This window comes from Solanum tuberosum, unplaced genomic scaffold, assembly GCF_000226075.1.
Source record: "Solanum tuberosum cultivar DM 1-3 516 R44 unplaced genomic scaffold, SolTub_3.0 scf00415, whole genome shotgun sequence".
NCBI classification, from domain to species: domain Eukaryota; kingdom Viridiplantae; phylum Streptophyta; class Magnoliopsida; order Solanales; family Solanaceae; genus Solanum; species Solanum tuberosum.
The window spans coordinates 96,524-115,921 of NW_006239349.1; the positions used below are offsets into that span (position 1 = coordinate 96,524).

Genomic DNA, 19,398 nt, shown 5'->3' on the forward strand with positions numbered 1-19,398 from the left:
CCTAAAAATTATGAATTCTGGATACATCACTGATACGAGAGGGGATTCTTGAATTTTTTTTTAAATGGTAGAAATTTTTAGATGTTATAATAAAATAAGAGGTGTATTTAGGTAATTTTTCCTTATTAAATAGTTTGGAAAGATTTAAGAATCATTATTATTGCAAGTTTGAAGCAATAGGCCTTGGAATTTTTTTATTTTATTTTTTCAAATAAGACGCTTATGTTACTTTATTTGTTCCAAATTATAGAAATAGTGTTTGATCGATTCAAAATTTAACACTTATTTGGTTGACATAAAAAAATAAGTTTGAAGTAATAGTTTAAAAAAAGAGTATTTATAAGTTAGAATTGTGCTTAAACTAAAATTTTACTTGAAAATTGAAGTCATTACAAGAATTGGTGGTTGTTTTAGTAGAATATCCATCTTGATATATAGTCATTAATGTATAAAGAACTTAATCTCAAGCCTTCTTAATATTTGGAAAGACCCGCCGGAGAGAAAGCTTCTTGATGTATGTATTTTTGTGATCTTCGTAATGAAAACTTTATAGTATATAGTGATGAAGAAAAAACTTATTTGATTTGATTCGGACTAGTCCTTGATGGAACACTCAATCACTGAAACCTGCTAAAACCTGGAAAATAAATCTGCCAAATAGACCTTATTTCACATATGAGACATGCTACTACATCTCCAAGAAGGCAAACTAGAATAAGTAAAGTCAGGCATTAGTTAGGTTGTTCCAGCAAAACATTAGCAAATTTGGCCAATCTAATTGCATGTCTGTGTCAGACCACAAATTAAGTTCTATGACATTTCATAGAAACTTTGATGCAAGACATGCTGCAAACTCAAGAATAGCGCAACCAAAAGAGATTAGTTAGTCTTGAGCAAGATCAACAAAGATCCTAACAAACGATACTAACCAGAGACGGAAAATTCAGTTTACGCACAATATGCAAAGACTGCCATGTAGTTATGCACAAATATCTGTCTGAAATTCAAAGTATGGAAGCCAGAATTCCTAAAGGATATCCACCACTATGCTACAAAAGTTTATACCATTATATTTGGATTTTCACGTCTGAGCACAGCAGTACAAGTGGTAAACCAAGCTAAACTTCAAAGATCTACACTTGTTAACAACTATAACCTCAGACTTCACAGTATCTCTAAATATAGAACACCACACATTTTATTAGACACAAGTACAACTACATAAAGAGGCTACACCAACTTGAATTATGGGTCTTATTTTTCAATATCAATACTACTGAGACCAAGTTCCTAATGTGTTAGTTAAATGCAAAAGAAGTTAACCTATCCTACAAATATTGAACTTGAAAGTTCTCTACTATGAAAATAAGAGCTTCACAAATTCAAAATTGCAGAAGACAGCAGTGTACGTTTTACCAGGACGCTCTGTGATCAATCCAGTATTTCCAAAGCCTAGTCCAAGGTCACATTGTCCCAAGGCATTTTCATAGCAGTGTAGTGAGAAAATGACAAAAAAGTTCCTTATGTTTGGGGGTCACATTGGACAGTAATAGTCCTTTATGTTCCTGAGAAGCACATGAACTGTTTAAACTGAAGAAACCATGGGAAAAAATTTCTCTCAATTCATACCTTATGAAGAATCCCCCCAAAAGAACAAGCTGAACCAGACCAGATCAGCACCAGAAAACAAGCACAGAGGCCGACAACAAAATTAAAAATCAGATAATTGGGAGAAGAGAAGTCCGCCTTGACAGTTTTTCTAATTTAAACGATTCACACATACATTTGTGCGTTTTAAATATAATGGAGACCAAAATTGCTCAGTTTTGGTTGGGTAGTACCAAGGACTGCCCTCTTGTTAAAAGATGAGAAGGTGAAGTAAATGCAGAAGAGGAAGATCAGCTAACATTGGAAAGACAAAGGAATGGAATTGTCTCAGTAAAGGTTACCTAACCCAATGCAATCTACTGTGAAGGGTATGATGTTATTTAGCAGATGATATTTGTGTAATAAGGAGGCCATGAACTGCACAATAGCTAGACAACTCTAGAACTTATTTAATATGCCATTCGTAATGCCTAAAACAGTGAAGGAATTGTTGTCCACTTGGGGCATAGAAGGATTAGAAAATCACCGAAAAGAACATGGATCATACTGCCAGCTTGTATCTGTAGGATCTTTTGGGGAGTAAGGAACTGTGTTTAAAGAGAACCCGTAGCTGTTAAAGTTCAGATGTCTGTGGTTTTTGGCTTTAGGTGCAACATTCAAGATGTAAAGGATGAAGACAGCAGACTAGACTACACCAATTCACTATAGGAATAAGTTTTATGGTACAATGGGATCCCTTCCTTTGTTTTGTTTTTGTATAGGGGATCCCAGATCATGTAGTAACACGCACTGTCTTAGTGCTTGGTTGTTTTCACTTATAAATTATGGCAAAACATAAAGGACTAAATTTCTCAGGTGTGTACTTAAAGGAGTATATGAAACCTTGATAAAAAAGGATTACTTAAAACCAACGCCAATCATAATGGACTGTTCTTGTCATTTTCTCCATTTGCCAGCTCGTATATCAATCAACTTCTGCCTCATGTTTTTCCAAATGTTATTTTCTTTACCAACCATACAAAACTGGTAGCTTCTGTACTACCCTCACATGATTTAATCCAATTAAAATCAGCAAGCACCAAAATATCTTACAATCTAAAGAAAGCACGTGATCTTTGAGACTTGCAAATCAAAAGGCGTACGTACCCATTGATGTCAAAATCAACATTAGTAAACGCAAGCAAAATTTATATTCAACATCATTTAACACAAGCAAATTTACCTCACATAATTCAAGCTTGCTAAACTTAACAAGAACTAAAATGTACTACATTCGAATGAAACAAACCACATTAAAGACTGACAAAGTAGAACACATATGCCAAGACCATGTTCAAGATTTACAAGATAGAACACATAAGCATATAATGTCTCTATGGTAATAGCGGTCCAGCAGAGATTTTCCATTGATAAGAAGAAAATAAGCATGTTATTATCAACAACACTGACATATGAGATCAAAACCTCAATTGCAAGTACGAACAATAAGAAAAGAATCAGAAATTACCTCAATATTTCATCAAAGCAGATGGCCATTTAGCAACGACAATAGCACTCTTAACCATCTATATCAGGTTCTACAACAGAAACTATGTAGGAAACAGAAGGTAAAAGCCTAAACTAAAATCAACACAATTACATGTCTGAAGCCTCATGGTTCAACTGTATTACCAAGTACAAAAGAAAATGCTTCACGAACTGGTGGATACTCAACAAGTGCAATTTCCGTAGCATATCCAGCAACAGGTAATTTCAGATCCCTCAAAACAGTGAATGCCTCGCCCATACGAGTTTTAGGCACTTCGTCAGCTACTGGGCAATAAGGAATCCATGTATCAGGACGATGCTCCTCCGCAATCTCAATTCCCTCCTTTTTCATAGCATCAAACAGTTGTGAGTGGAACTGAAGGAGAGACAAAGTTGGAGTTGGGGCAAGAAATAGAACATTGTCGTCACTTGGGAGGCTTCCAATTGAACCAAAGGACAGAGGCAATGATTCTTGCTTGGATGAAAAATTCTTTACAATGTTCTCAATCTTTGATGGATCAAAAAACGGACTCGAGAAGAGGGTAATGTGAGGTCTAGACTCAATTTCAATAAGCTGAGTGCTAATCTGGCGCCGAGCCAATACATTCCAGGCTTTCAAGACCTGGTTTTCCAGTGCAGGATCAAAGTAGAGCTCAATTGCATAACCTTGCGACATTGCCTCTATCAAGATTCAGAACAAACACAAAAATAAATCAAGATATCACTAAAAATAAACAGAATCACAAACTTTCGTCAAGTCCCACCAAAAACCAGTAACAAGGAAGACCCCAATGGTACACTATAAGCAGAATTAAAGAAACCCCACAAAGAAAACGAATAAAGCTAGTAATTCTAACAAAGCAGCAACGTAAAACATCACCTACAATAAAGTAAAATCATCAGATACTAAAACCCACAAAAATGAATAGGGATCTCATATACAGAACAAGAAATAACGAAGAGAAATACACTTAAAAAGTAAATCCACACAGAAAAGAATCACGAAACTTAACAATATCAAGAAAAAGATTGAAACCCTAAAGAAACCAGAGAATTAGCTGAAAATTGAGACATACCCAGTTGAAAGAAGAGGCAGAAGGACCGGAAATGCAAACCCAATTTAGAGAAATGATGAACAAATGAATCGCCCCAAAACAGTAGCAGAAAGAAGAGGTTCTTGGGAGAAAGAGAAACAACTCTTTTTCTTGAAAATTTTTGGGCTACAATTCACTGAAAATGGTTAGCGATTGGAAAGTATATATATCCTCTCTTTAGTCAATAAGAAAAGTTGATTTTTTTGTTTAATTGACCATAAAATAGTGTAGTAATACATATTTTACCTACCCCAAAGAAACAAAAAAGAGTAAATGGTAAGAAAAGAAAAAGGAGGTGAGAAATATTTCCTAATTTTTTCATGTTTGATAATTCTTCTCTGGAAAAACAAATTCATTGTTTTCTCTCCATCCAAACCAACTTCGAAATTAGCTCCTCACTTCATATTGTTTTGTTAGATTGCATATAAGTAAGTGATCTTAGAATGATTAATTCTTCTTACTTACCAAACTCACAAGCCTCATTTATTTATTTTTATCAAAACTAATTATTTGAGTCTAAATAAATATCTGAATATTAAGATTTGCATCAAGATTTATATGGTACAACATAAATGTTAAAATATATTATAATCTAAATAAAAATTTTCAGTTTAAAAAAAATATAAAATTTAATAAAATCTTAAATTCATCTAATATTATATCAATAAAATATTTTTAATTTATTTTCTGATTATTGATGATGTTGGTTGTGAATGTCAACCAAGACTAGTATTGACTAATGATAATGTAGTGATTATTAACCGGTGGTGATAATAATTGATCATTTGTGAAGACAAATAGGTGTTGAAAAAGGAAAAAAATGCTACTATTCAAAGCGTCAACACCAATTTGTCCTCTTTCTATCTTTCCTTCCATTTTTCTTATATAATGAATCAAAAAATTTGGACTCGAATTAACATATTGTCCATGTTTTCACACTGTATTATACAAAAAACTTTATTTAGTGGTCTATACATATTTTTTGTTTAAAATAATACAGAAGAAACATCCAAAGAATCCAACTTTGTTTACCTACTTTGATATTTTGTCACAAACTGACTGGAAAGTTTTCATAAACTACAAAAACTGAAGAGGATGTAAAAACATTACATTAATAAACAAAACTGCAAAACTCAAGTTCTGGGTAGATCTTATCCCAAACAAAAGATGGCTAATTTAGTATACAAAGAGAACTATCAAGTCCCACCCACCACATTGATTGTGAAATAATTAAACAAGTTCTGGTCGTAGTGCTATTTGCTACAAAGACTGCAGAATTTTAACCTATACAGGACAACTGATTGGGCATAAAAGAGAGAAAAAACTCATCTTCATGTTACATATGACTGACTTGTGAAGAGTATTAATCAGCAATTCGCCCGAATTTAGAACTCCCATCATCCAGTATACCCATTTGCTTTCTCTTCTTTGATAATTTAGTAGTTTGAAACCCATTTTGCTCAGTAGTAAACTGAGCAGCTGTGCGAGCGCGTAATTCCTCTAGGCTCTCACCTTCCTTGGCTCTCTCCAGAACCTGAGACGTAACATACACATAACATATTATTCGGTGATATTTATGTAGGATATATACAATGCCTAAGAATTGCAAAAGATCACATACCAAATGGCGCCCATACAAGTGAGTACTGGATAGAGCTTCAATGGCGTTCTTTGCCTCTTGCTTCGTGACAAACTCTACAAATGCAAATCCTCTATGGTTCCCAAACCTCATTGGCAGCCTTAAACTCTTAATCTGTAGGATGAATTTAATTTTGAGGTCAACGGAAAAGACATTGAGATTAATAGCTATGTGAAAAATGATTGACGAATGCAAAAAAAAAAAATAACATACATGTCAGACTTTCAAGGGACCAAAGCATCATAATATATATTTTTTCTAGACCTAGCTCCTAGTGGCTAGATCATCTGTTAATTACCATGCACCATTCTGTCTAAATCAACATCTTTCAGACTCATGATTTCCATAACACATTCCACTATCGCTGGATCCTCGAACAAAAGCATTTACAGAATGGAGAGAATCTTAAATACTCACCTAAATCTCGATAAAATAGTTTACCAAGAAAAGTAGAAGTATGACTGAAATAAGACCTTATAGTTTAATCTGTTTTTTTTTTCAATCAAAATTATATATCACAGCAAAAGGAACATGTAGTGTCCAAAGGGTTCTGGAACGATCAAGAGCCAAGGATCATATGATTGCAAATCTTATTCAGCTGGCTCTCAAGATTTGAGCCAAAAGGCAAGGACGTAATCTTTTCCTGAGTCTAGCTTCATGTAAAAATGCCATCATTATGCCTAATATAACTAGAGATAAGAACACAACCTTAAAGCCAATTTAGTTATCCACAAAGTATACGTCATTTGTGGCTACTAAGCCACATCCACATCCTTCCCCAGTTCTCCCCCTCTTCATCCACCCCTCATCTTTTCCCATCCCTCTTCTGTTTCTTCTATATCGTATCCAAGGATAACATCATACCTCATCTTTTCCCCACCCCTCATCTGGAGGTCTGGGAAAACTGGCGCAGATACCACCATTTTAAAATAATAGCAACAATAATTAATCAGGTGAAATTCAGTTTTCACGATTCAGACCAACAGATCAGCAGCACAAGTGCAATTTTATGAGTTCCACACAAAAAAGTCTCACGTGGAATCAAAATGAAACTGTACAGGATATCATGCATGCTCGTGCCTCGCAGCCATATTTATCCTCAACCAACATCTATCTTTGGCACTTCCAGCACAGGGAAACCTAGTATCACCTTTTTACTACATAGTATCACCCTATGTTACCAATAGTTAAGAGGAAGTACCTGCCCGAATGGACTGAATAATTGCCTGAGATCCTTTTCAGTTGCCTCAAAAGCAACATTCCTAACAAGCAACTTAGTTGAACTCTTGTCATTCTCAGCTCTCTTTGGTAATTGGTCCTTCTTAGTGTGACAAAGTTGCAATATAAGTGCATGGCCATCCAAAACAGTTCCCTGAATGACAAGAGGGAAGTTGGAAAATTAGTTATAAGAGCCTGAAAAGTATAGACAGAGTTCAAATCAGAAAGTTTACCTGCAAATCCTTGCAAACGTTGATTGCTGTATCAACAGAATCAAACTCAACGAATCCAAAACCCATAGAGACATTTTTTCCATTCTTTACATGCTTCTTCACCTTCACAGAATAATATTAACAGGTGTTGGATGAAGAGGAGTTATTTTCTCATGCAGCAGGAAGGAAATACTGTGCTCAGATAGTAAAAGTCCCAGTTTTCTAGCTAAAAGAACTTACCCTCACACTTAATATTCGCCCATCCTTTATGTGGTCGGTGAAATGCTTTTTTAAGCTCTCATCCAACGTCTTGAAATTTAGGTTCTTGACATACAGTGATCGTGACTGGAAAGATGGCAAACAAGAATGACAATTGGTTAATGAAACAGGAGACAGACATGGGAAATCAAGGCAGCTAGAAGAACAAACCAAAAGGCAACAAGGAATTTCTAAAACTGCATTGCTATTCCCTACACTTATTTCCAATAACTGAACTCTTTTTGTTTTCGGTGCCAGGGAATATAATGATTATTTGGTAATAGTGGTGCAACTGAACCAGCATGCAATGAGTATTCAATAGTCTGCTGATACCAAGAGTAAGGATCATATTTAAGAATAATTTATATCCGATTTACTGTGAACCTATCTCTTTCTCCCAATGCTTGACTTACAGACTATCAGCCATAATCCATCAAAAACCACTTTAATTCATATGCAGGCCCTAGTTGTTTACCAACAAACTAAAAACTTGAATATATATGTAAGACTTAGTTTAAGAATTTGTAACATATTCCACATTTTTGTGCAACAAAAACATCTCAGTCCCAAGCTAGTTGGGTCATGAATCCTCACTATAATGCCACTCCATTCAAGCCGTCTCTGAACAACATAGGTTTTGCAGTTCATATACCTCAACTCTATCAGGATCAACATCTGGATCCGTTACTCCTTCCACTTGTTGCTCTAGCAGCACTCTCTTTGCATCATCTTCACCAACAACAAGAGCATTTTTTGAATCACTTGTTTGATCAAGAATATTTCCAGGAGCCCACTCCAAATAAAGGGGAGTGTCCCTGCATTAGGACCAAAGGGAAAAAAATTACTTCAAAATTCTGAACTTACAAAACTCTATCAAAATAATTGAATATGAAACACAGCAAAAATGATATATGCTAGAAAGAACAAAAGGCAAACTAGGAGAAATCTCAATCTTGCAAAATCTAAAACTGAAAGGCATTTTCTAAAGCAAGACACCAGAAAGCAAAAAAGAACTCTTTCCCCATTTCTCAGGGATTTTCAGTTATCTAAAACAAAATTTAAAGATAATGTAATTCCCTTCTTCTCCTTCCACGGCTTTTGTCTAATTTTGAGTCTTCTCTAAGTAACATCAACTGAGCTAAATAAATTGCATTTTGTTTCGAGAATACAAGGGGATATCAGTGACAAAGGAACTATTGGAGTTAGAGTGAGGACACAGTAAGATTTAGATTGGGGATATTTGGCTTAACACCATTGAACAAAGGTGGAGCAAGAAAGAAATAAGGTAGAAGGCAAAACAGGGTTAAGAAAATTAAGTGGTTGAATACACATGTCAGGCGCAATATTTCACCTCCCAATGCAAATCTAGTAGTTTCATGGGAAGGGGTATTTATTCCACTTCAGAAAAGACTAAGAAGTAATAGGACCCTTGCAAAGTTTAAGTGTATAGTTGAAAATTCACAATTGAATTGAGGGGTATTTATAATCTTACTTTGTCATCAATCATGACATGAAATTTTGTCTCTACATATACTGCTACTTGTTCAACTAAGAAAATCACCTTTCGTATTGAAGGTAAGAAATGGATGTATACACTTACTTGTAACGTTTGTATGCTAGACCCCGGAAAGCTGAACGTGCTTCTGCCGGTTCTAGGAAGACAACCTGATAGTTAATAATCACAGAAACAGCAAACAATCTTGTTATGTCCGACTAATTCACGTATACTCACATCAACAGAATCATAATTACGTATACTGAGCTTGAAGGAAGGGAATGACTACCACCCTATTGGAGGGAAAAGTCACGAAGCGGATAGATAACCATTACAGTTCAAGAATAGTCATTTCAAGCCAAAGGCTACAAAGATAAAGGCACATACCAAAGCTAAGGTTTTGGTAGGAGGAAGAACAATTTTATCCAGGCTCCCAAACTTCCCAAACATATTTGCAAGTTCACCTTCTGATGAACCATAAGGCAAGTTCTTAACTAGAATAACATGATTGCTTCGTTTCACCCCATCAGTTTTTCCAGCAGCGTATTCTTCCAAAGAAACAATATTAACTCCAGCTTTTGCAAGAGCCTTTTTTGTCTCCGCTATCACTTGAGTCTCGCCCAACGCTATACGCACAGCAAGATCATCAGCTTCTCTATCAAGGAGATCACTTTTACTCACACCAAATTTTCTTGCAATATTTTCAACAACCTAAAATGTTTCGAAGAACAGACGGAGATCATTTTTACATTCAAGAAAAAGTTCAAAATCTGATACAGTATGATGCATACTCAACCTAAAAGCGAAGTAATTAAAGATCCTGAAGCATTTCAGAAATTGATCAGAGAAGTAGTAAGATAGCTTAAAAGAATTTGAACTACCAAATCATCTTACAAGAAGAAGAATGTAGAAACTAAAATAACTACAATCTGATCAAATGTAAACAAGATAAACCCAGCTTATTACGGCAAACATCAAAGATCTTTAAGGGTCAGTTTGGAAAGCCACTTGGTAATTGGAATTGGTGTAATTACCAGGGTAGTAATTACCAGCCTAGTAATTACACTGACCTGTTTGGTTGCCACAATGTAATTACACTGTAATTACAGATGTCCTGTTTGGATGCCACAGTGTAATTACACATGTTCTGTTTGGATGCACAATTGCAATTATAAAATTATAATAAATTTTAAAAATAAAAATTAATTATTTAAAATTTATACTAGACAAATAAGAAACTTTATAAATGACATTTATATTTTTTCAAATTAATATATTTCAATTGAATTGATCGTAACAACTAAAAGTATGAAGTTTCTACGAATATCGTAAAGTGCATGTTTGATAAAGAGAATAATTTATAAATAAAATGTCATATATTATTAAATGTTTGACAAAAATATAATCTATCAAGTCTAATTAAAAAATGACGTGCAATGTAAATTCAATATTACTAAAACAAATGAAACTGAAAATATAACATAAGTTATAAATTCAAAACAAAAAATTTAACATAATACTCTTATAATAAATTTCAACATAGCAATAAATATGATTTATTTTTATTTTTTCTTAATAAAGAAAACGTAAGTCTATAACCTTACTTAACAATAAATTCTATTTTAATTTAAAAATTAGAATACTAATAAAATTATGCTAATGAGAAAATAAGCATGACATAAAGAAATAGATAATACGAAAAAATTACATAGAATCATGTAAAGTAAGGTTGAGAGCAAGAAGAAAATGAAATATAATAATATAAAATAAAAAATACTTTTACAAATTTTTAGAATAATAAAAATAAAAAAAGAACTTAAAATAATAGAAGTAAAAAAAATTAAAACAAAAAATAAAAAAAGAAATTAAAAAGTAATCAGGTGGTAATTACACCATGTAATTACCAGCAATTCACAACATCTGCCTGTGAATTGTAGAGTGTAATTACCTCCTGTCAATTACACCAATTACCTGCTGACCAAGTAATTACATGTCCTTCCAAACAGGACAAGACAATGTAATTACACCAATTACACCAAATCTAATTACCAGGATGTCCTTCCAAACAGGCCCTAAAAGTTTCTGTCCATATCCCCTTCCACCCTCACCCCCAAAGAAAAAAAACAAAGCATCCACCGCTAATTTGTACTATGTTTGGTTGGGCTTGGGGAAATTTAATCTCCACAAAAAAATCCTCATCAAGTTGTACAATGTTTGGTTGTTAGTTATTGCTTTCCTAACAAGATGTTCATGTTACAAGTTACAAGAACACAGAAAAATCAAGGAGCATCCTGACTAATATGTAGACATGTAGAAGCACAATAAAATCACCAGTTGATCTTACTCTTTCTAGAAAACAGAAAAAAGATGGATATCCATTTATAATATTTGACAGTGTACATACAGTGTCTGGCCGCATAAACAGAGTATTCCAAGATTGTGTATTTCCACTAGCTTCAGATGCCTTCTTTTCCTCTTGTCTCTTCTGCTTAAATGTGTTTGACGATTGCTTGGTATTAGCAATTGTCCTACAGATTAATAAATGACCAATCTTATTATAGCATGGTAGATCCCATATTAAAAAGAAAAAAGAGAGAGCTTCTCTCACATAAATGTAATAAGCAAACGATCTCAATGGATATGAACATTAAAATGAGTAGGAGAAAACCACTTACTCTGCCTTCTCTGGAGAAATTTTCTGCTTCGCTGGCATAACATGAAGTAATCGTCCTTGAAAGATTGAACTGTCCAGCTCTGCTAATGCCCTGGAAGAAACAATAAATGAACAATAGCACTGTGAACATGCAAAATAGACATGCATAGAACTCATGTATATCAGTGTGCTCCTGGCAGGTAAAAAGTGCAGTAGCTTAGAATTTGGATGTTGATTGACAGGTACCTAGCAGCAGATTCTGGTAATGGATAGAGAACATATGCAATTCCTTTGGACCGCTTTGTATCTTTGTCAACAACAATATGAACCTGTGAGACATTGCCAAATGCTTTAAAGTGTTCTTCCAGCTCCTCTTCCCTGAGTCATAAACCCATTTGTTTAACAAGAACATATATTAGGTTCATTAAAATCATAAAACAGTGCAACATATTGAGTTGACTAAATCGCCCAAAAAAAGGAAAAAGAAGAACGAAGATGTATTACGTAGTGGTGTATGGAAGGTTACGAACAAATAATCGTCCGCTCTCCAGATTTTCTTCTTTTTCATCCTTAACACTTGATGAAGGGTCAACAGGCTCAAGCGACTCATTGTTAGATCTGGTGAGCCCATCACTCAAAAATTCCTCTGTATCATCAGGTTCAAGGATATTACCAGCATTTGCATCTTCACTGCTCTTGTCACTTTCATTATCACTACCATCGTCTTCACTACTTTCTGAGTCGGACCAATCTTTCCTCACTCTACTTTTGAAATAATCCGTATCGGTCATAACTTCATCATTATGGGAGCCGCCAGGTTTCTCAGATTTTTCACTATCTGACAGAGATTTCTTTTTTTTAATAACCTCGTCCAACTCAGAGTCATCAGTATCCGTTTTTTCCTGGCTAGTTTCTTTTTTCTGGTATTGCTTATCGCCATCCTTTTTACTTCGGGCAAGAGACGGAGCTGTTAATGCATCATTTGCCCACAACTTTGACTTACTCCGAGGCTGCATAACTTCAAGGAACTCTTGAAGCTGAGGATCCTCATCCTTACTCTCCTGTTTACTATTCTTTTTGTCCCCTTTTAAACCTGCAGACTTAGAACTTTTGTTTACTATTGCATTCTCATCCTCATTTGTCAATATCTCTTGTTTCTTCAAAGTGTGCCTGCTCCATGGACGAGGGATATTTGGATCCCCAATTTTCCTAGCAATCTGGCTATATGAAAATGAATTTCATGTGTCATTCAAGCACATCACCAATGAATGGCTACTCTCTTATAGAAAAATAATTATCACAACCTAACAAAGTAAATATTCCTGAGCTTATTAGGAGGTTTTCACTAGTTACTTGGAAATTTTTATAAAGGTGCCATTTTTAATGTTCCTATTGTCTCACTGTGCTTTACTTGGCACAGAGTTTAAGAAAGAAAGACTTTTGGAACTCCTGGTCTAACACAAACAGTGACAGTGTGTGGCTATAAATAGGGAAAATTAAAATAAAAGTAAAGTGAAATTAATTCTAAACATACAAAGAAGACGTTCTACTCATTCAAAATAATGGAATATGAAATAGAGATGCATTTTCTTCTTCCGCTAAGTCTGTATGTCACTGGAGCAGAATATCATAATAACTGAAGCAGAAAAGACATACCTCACAAATAATACGACTACTATCCATGAAAGACTTGTCAAAATACTTGATAGCTTCCTCAGCCTCTTGCTCAGTTCGAAATCCTACAAATCCAAACTGCCTGCTCTTCCCATCTCTGTTTATCATGACAATCATTCAATGTCAAATCAAAGTAGTAATAAACATACCCCAAAATATCAATACTACCAAATAGCAACTCGTATATACCAGTCAAAAAATCAATAGTCAGCTGAAACACTGATAACAACTGAAAAACATTAATGTTACTACACATCAACACCAAGTTCTTTACTAATTGTGGTTTGCTATATGAATGGTCTATAGTTGATTACTCCATTTTGACCCGTTCAGTCCAATAAATTACAGACTCAGGCATAGAGTTTGTCTACAGCTCACATTACTTTTACCAAAAAAAAATAGGAAGAGCAAAAAGGAGGAGAGAAACTTAACGAAGTACGCATAAGCTTGGCATCAGTGACTTCCCCTTTCTGAGAGAAGAATTCTCTGAGGCGGTCCTCGGCTACATACTTTGGCAAATTCTTCACACATAGACGGGACCTTCAATACAAAATAAAACATTATAAACATTTAACTACTATCCAAGAACACCAACCCCAACAAAGAAAAATCAAAGTTTTGCAATCCAAATTCAACAGAAACTCAAAACTCAGTTCTGGGTTTCCTTAAAATCAAACTTAAACCACATTGATCAATAAGTCCTACAACCCCACCAAGAAAAATTACCAAATCTTGGAATTCCGAAACAAACATCAATTCTTTCAACCTGTGCAAGAACTTTCAAGTCTTTTTTTATTTGAAATAATAAGGATAACCTTAACAAAAAACATAAAGAAGATGCAAGAACTTTCAAGTCTTTGCAATTACAAATCAAACAGAGACTCAAGAACTCAATTCTTGGTATTCTTTAAAGTCAAATTTAGTTTTTTTTTAAAAAGGGAACATTCTTACATTGTATTGTTGCCAAAATTCAACGTAATCTGCGTTTGGTTTTGCTTCAACGTAAGCTAAGAGAGAAGAAAGACTGCGTTGGCGGTAAGGGTTTAAGCGATAGTATGATATGGAAACGGATCCGGGTCGGCGTGGAAGTAGGGTTCGGTAATGAGAAGAAAACGGATCCGGGTCAGCGTGGAAGTAGGGTTCTCTAATTTTCTTAAAAGGAAAAGAAGTTTCTATTTGCTCTATTCAGTATTCACTCTGCTCTATTTTATAGGAGTAAAGTAAAGTAAAGTAAAGTAAAGTAATATATAAATACCGAAAAGAGCTTTTTAAAATAATAATCAACCCAAGTAATTTGGGTAATTTTCTAGGAAAAATTGCTCTAAAAATCAAATGAGACATTATTTACCCTATAAATCTCAATTCATTTTTCAAAAAGATTTATTTTACCCTTAAAATTATCAATATTTCTCTATTACTCTTTTACCTGTAATATAAAAATTAATTTTTCTGAAGTAAGAAAGGTGGAAAATAGTAATCAAAACATACCATTTATGATATATATATATTGCGAAAATAAAATCTTAGCTTTGAGATAGATATTATTAACAAATTATTAAAAAAAACCTGAATTTATAAACGTTAAATAAAATTTAAACTATGTTTTAAAAATATTTCATTATTAACATTAGAAATGAATAATAAAATAACGAGCATAAAAAATAGAATAAAAAGATATCGTACGAATAATATTAATATTAATCAAACTTTGAAATATATGTACACAATAATTTTCTATTTATTCAATTCATATTGTGCACAAGTAAATTCTTAGTTATAGCCTATAAGAAAAATATTATTAACAAATTATTGAAAGATTACGCTTTAAATTGACTTTAAATTATGTTAAAAAATTATTTTATTAATACTATTAGAAATGTTTGTTTTTTTTGTTAATTTTTAATATTAAATTTTCATATGATATACTTACGATCATAATATTTTAAAGTATTCTTTTGTAATATTTAATTACTAATTATATTTTCTTAAATTCAAGTAAAGTCAAAATTATATTAATAAATTAAAAAGGAGGGAGTCATTTAGATAATATTATTATTTAATTTTTAATATTTAAATTTTTCACTAATAAAGATTATGATGATGGAATAAATATTTTTTCATCTTTAATTAAAAAATTTAAATTTCTTAGTACGGAATCGAGAGAGTGCTTTAAAACTTGCCCACACTTGCCAAAATTTTCATCAAAATAATCTCTATTAGAAACTATTTATAAGACCAATCACACCATTAATGACTGCTTCATAACCATGAGATCAATTCAAAGACTGCGTTTCCTTTCTTCACCATATCTTCTCTCACGTTTCACTCCTAATTCTTTGCCTTTCACATCATCTTCTTCTTTTCCTCATGCCCTAATAGAACCCACAACAAGCACAATTGCAGCCACTTCTCTGACCCAAGAAGAGCTTACACAAATCAATCTACTAATCCCACGTTTATGCTCTTCAAATCACCTCAAAGAAGCTGCTAATCTCATCACAACAACATTTCTCACAAACCCATCTTTAGAATCAATCTCTGTTTCCATTTTCATTCACAGACTCTCTCTTGAACCTGACCTTACACAACCCATGTACTTCCTCAATCGCCTCAAGTACACCCCAAAGACTCAATCTTTTCTATTGCCCATTTGTAAAATGTTAGTTTCTTTGTATTTTAGGAAGGGAGGCTACTAAAGGGTTAAAGATTTTTCATTGGGTGTCAAGGCCTGATTTTCCTTGTCCAGTGGATTACGGATTGTGTGCTATTTTGGTGAATGGATTTTGCAAGAATGATATGGTTGTGGAGGGTTTAAAGGTTTTGAGGATGATGGTAGTTGGGAATTTGAAGTTTGGGGGTGAGGTTAGGATGTGGGTGTATAGAAGTCTTCTGAGGGAGGCCAGGATTAAGGAGGCTCAAGAACTAAATGAAGCTTTGAAGTGTGTTGAGAATGGGGACAAGGGAAATGAGGAAGTGGTTGCTTTGTTGGATAGTATAATCTCAAATTGGATTGAATAGAGTGTTTAAGGTAAATTATTTGGCTAATGACTACTATCTATGGCTAATGCTATTTGGTGTTATGACTTGTGCTACTTTCTTTCTTGCAGGAGAAAACTAAAATGAACTGAAAAATGGGCAATTTTACAGCATTTGCATGAATGATTGTGATTGCACTTCCGAATTACAAGTTTCACTCAAGTTGGTAGTGTCAATTTGTGTTCCTAGGCTTTGTTTTCTTTAATTATCAGTTAAGTTTGTGCAGATTTCCATTGTTATATTGTGGAGATTATCAGCTCACAGTTTGATAAACTATTGTTTATTGCTTCAATGCCCATTCTCAGTAGTTTTTACCGATAGTCATATAGTTCTTGCATAATACTCTACATACCTTTGTTAATTTTTCTGTGCTTATTGTGGATAGTTGTGTTATACTTATTTTGCTCCTCTATTTTGTACAAATTTCATCATCATAGATGTAATCTTTATGAAATGCTTTACAAGAATGCGTATTTGCACCTGACTGGCTAAAAAGCCTAATCTTTTACTTTTGGACTGTACGTGTCTGTTTGACTTACCATTAAGCTTGGAATGTGTTACGTACCTTCCGTATCCTGTCCCCTCACTGTATTTGTAGTTTTTAGTTCTGTTGTTAATTAGATGCACTTATAAGTGCTTGTGAGGTTGTAAACAAGTTAGTTCCAGAAGTACCTGTCTCTCTCACCACCATTGGCTGGTTGGTGGCTGGGGGTGTAGGTGATGCTGAATGTTTTAAGCAACTACTCAAGATAGCAGAAATATGCTGCAAAAGTCGCCATATTTTCTCTAAATGTTTGAGTAGTAGTAACTTATCTAATCATAAGATCAAGATAATGGAATAAGATTTTGAATCTTGTGGATAAAGGTGGATAAGGGGAAACACTTGGAGATGGGGGTAAATACAGAAATATGCATGGCTGGTTTGAAAATATGTATAGGAACCAGCAGAAGAGTATGCTTATTATGAATCCTTGCTCGTTGTACACAAAACTTGGAACTTGATAAGACTTGTGTCTTTTATATAGCCTTCTTTTAGTTTCTGTGCATCTTTGTGTTCTTAAACATTTGCACATTAAGCAAAAAGATGGACTGGACATTCTCTGGTTTTAAGTTGAATTAGTTGTACAAAAAAGTTTTTTGGACACTAGCTTCACTCGACATAATTCAACGTTTGGAGAGAAGTGAATTTCTGATGCCAGCTTAAGTTCCCTATGTCTTTAGCTCCTTCATTTCACACTAAATTGAGACACCCGTGGTTGTTTTTGTCATCTAGCCACTTGGGACCTCTCTCTGTCAAAGTTGACATTGGTACCTCTTTGATGTGTTTTAAAGCTGGTTTCTGACATTTTTTTCTATTTTGCAGAGATAAGATCGATATTTTATTAGTTTCTTGATCATGGAGATGGACATCACTTAGCTTATGTTAACCTTCGGTTTCTGTTGTAGTTTTAAGAACTTCTAAATGTTGTTAATGCACTTGTATTTGTTGCTTACTTGAATTTCCTTTTGCTTGTGGTAGATTTTACGAAAAATATGACAGGACTACTTGTTTCTCTGAAGCTACGTGATTTATGAGTCAATTTAGTTCTGAAGCACTGGTACCTTTCTTTTTATAGGACCTCTAATTCCTTTTGATTTTTTTTCTCTTCCTTTTGTAGAGATATTGTCTTTGGAGGGAGGATGTGGCCTAGTCGATGAAGTTGGAGTAAACTCCATGGAAGACTAAGGTTCAAATCTCAAATAGAGGCAAAATAGTTGGGTGATTTCTTCCTTCTGCCTAAACCCTGGTTGTAGAGTTATCATGTACCAACAGTACTGAAAGGATACAAGTATCTAGTGGAATAGTCAAGGTGCATGCGACCTACTCATGCTCAGTGATAAGAGAGCATTAGCATCTCAAGACGAGATCTCCATAGTGTCAATGACTTTAAGTTTGTGATATCTTGTTTTTCTTTGGGGTTCAGGACGTGCTGCCATCAAACATCCTAACTCAGTCGTATGCATAACTGGAGATGAGATTTACTTTATTGAAATGTTAACTAAGATTGCATCCAGTACTTTATTTGTGGTCGTATTCCCAGATTCGGTTAAATTAGTTGACAGGTTGAAGTTGAAGAGCTTCTCTATAAGTAACAAAATGTCCAAATGTTTTTCCTGATATCTTACACGGCTTTCTGATTGCAGATCTCATGCATTATTAGATATCTCTCTCTGGCATCTTGGTTCATTGTTGCGATTATTTCTCGATCATTCCTCTACTTCATCTTTATGTTTGAGGCAAAAGATGATAAGACACTTTTTGGAATTTTATTTTATTTTATGTTCCAGTACCACGGAACTGTTGGTGGGATACCTGAAAATTGGAAATCGTGTAACAGTGTCTGGTGAAATTTCAATTAGATAATGAATGATCTTGTACAGCCAGATTGCTCCCTTCATCTTCTTTCTTGATTTACTCATTCATTTTGGCATATGTTATGATTTTGTATATGATACTATGAAGGCTGGTGAAAATGGTCAAAATTCTGATAATGGTCCAATGGAGTCATGTTGTCCAACATTGATATATTTGTCAATCAACTAAGTCTTGGTCCTAAATTAGTTGGAATGAGTTGTGTCAATCCTTTGATTTTTTCAAATCATAATTTGATCGACTATGCTTTGAACGATACATAAGTAGAAATAAGTGCAATTTTATTTGTAAATCCAAGAGTATTTATTATCCCCTCATAGGATTTCTTCATAGTAATGTAAGCGAAAATCACGAAAATTCTTATATCTAACTAAGGTTGAGCCATCAGAAAGTTTTTGAGGAATAAATTATGAAATTATTACTATTAAGATAGTATTAATTATTGAGGAGTAAATTATAGGTCTTGATCATGTCAATCGTGAGTTCAATTCACATGATTTTTTAAAAAGGAAAAATCCTTTTGGCCAGAATGGTAAAATAACATATTTCACACTATTTTATTTTATCCTTT

At 33.9% G+C, this 19,398-nt stretch overlaps 2 protein-coding genes and 1 long non-coding RNA gene across 3 annotated transcripts; 1 reads left to right on the plus strand and 2 right to left on the minus strand.

Annotated features, from left to right (window-relative positions):
* Positions 1-3,014: 3,014 nt before the first annotated feature.
* On the minus strand, positions 3,015-4,377 carry LOC102592533 (uncharacterized). The gene is made up of 2 exons (XM_006363106.2): positions 4,212-4,377; positions 3,015-3,816 (listed from the first exon to the last, which is right to left on the minus strand). Exon 2 carries the CDS (start codon positions 3,809-3,811, stop codon positions 3,260-3,262), a length of 552 nt encoding a protein of 183 aa, XP_006363168.1. The 5' UTR covers positions 3,812-3,816; positions 4,212-4,377; the 3' UTR covers positions 3,015-3,259.
* A 939-nt stretch (positions 4,378-5,316) lies between these two features.
* On the minus strand, positions 5,317-14,518 carry LOC102592870 (multiple RNA-binding domain-containing protein 1). The gene is made up of 15 exons (XM_006363107.2): positions 14,330-14,518; positions 13,811-13,918; positions 13,361-13,475; positions 12,209-12,921; positions 11,951-12,082; positions 11,727-11,816; positions 11,456-11,579; positions 9,439-9,762; positions 9,157-9,221; positions 8,209-8,371; positions 7,539-7,643; positions 7,320-7,421; positions 7,070-7,240; positions 5,851-5,982; positions 5,317-5,763 (listed from the first exon to the last, which is right to left on the minus strand). Coding segments are annotated over exons 1-15 (2,517 nt in total). The 5' UTR covers positions 14,332-14,518; the 3' UTR covers positions 5,317-5,592.
* Positions 14,519-15,602: 1,084 nt separating this feature from the next.
* On the plus strand, positions 15,603-18,616 carry LOC102593214 (uncharacterized). Its single transcript, XR_368562.2, has 2 exons — positions 15,603-16,406; positions 18,073-18,616. It is a non-coding gene; the product is annotated as an uncharacterized lncRNA (long non-coding RNA).
* Positions 18,617-19,398: the final 782 nt, after the last annotated feature.

Coding starts and splice junctions, on each gene's coding strand:
- LOC102592533 (XM_006363106.2), bottom strand. CDS start 3,811: ATGTCGCAAGGTTATGCAATTGAGCTCTACTTTGATCCTGCACTGGAA.
- LOC102592870 (XM_006363107.2), bottom strand. Junction 11,580..11,726: donor ATTTCTCCAGAGAAGGCAGA/GTAAGTGGTTTT, acceptor ATTAATCTGTAG/GACAATTGCTAATACCAAGC. Junction 8,372..9,156: donor CTAGCATACAAACGTTACAA/GTAAGTGTATAC, acceptor GTCCTAATGCAG/GGACACTCCCCTTTATTTGG.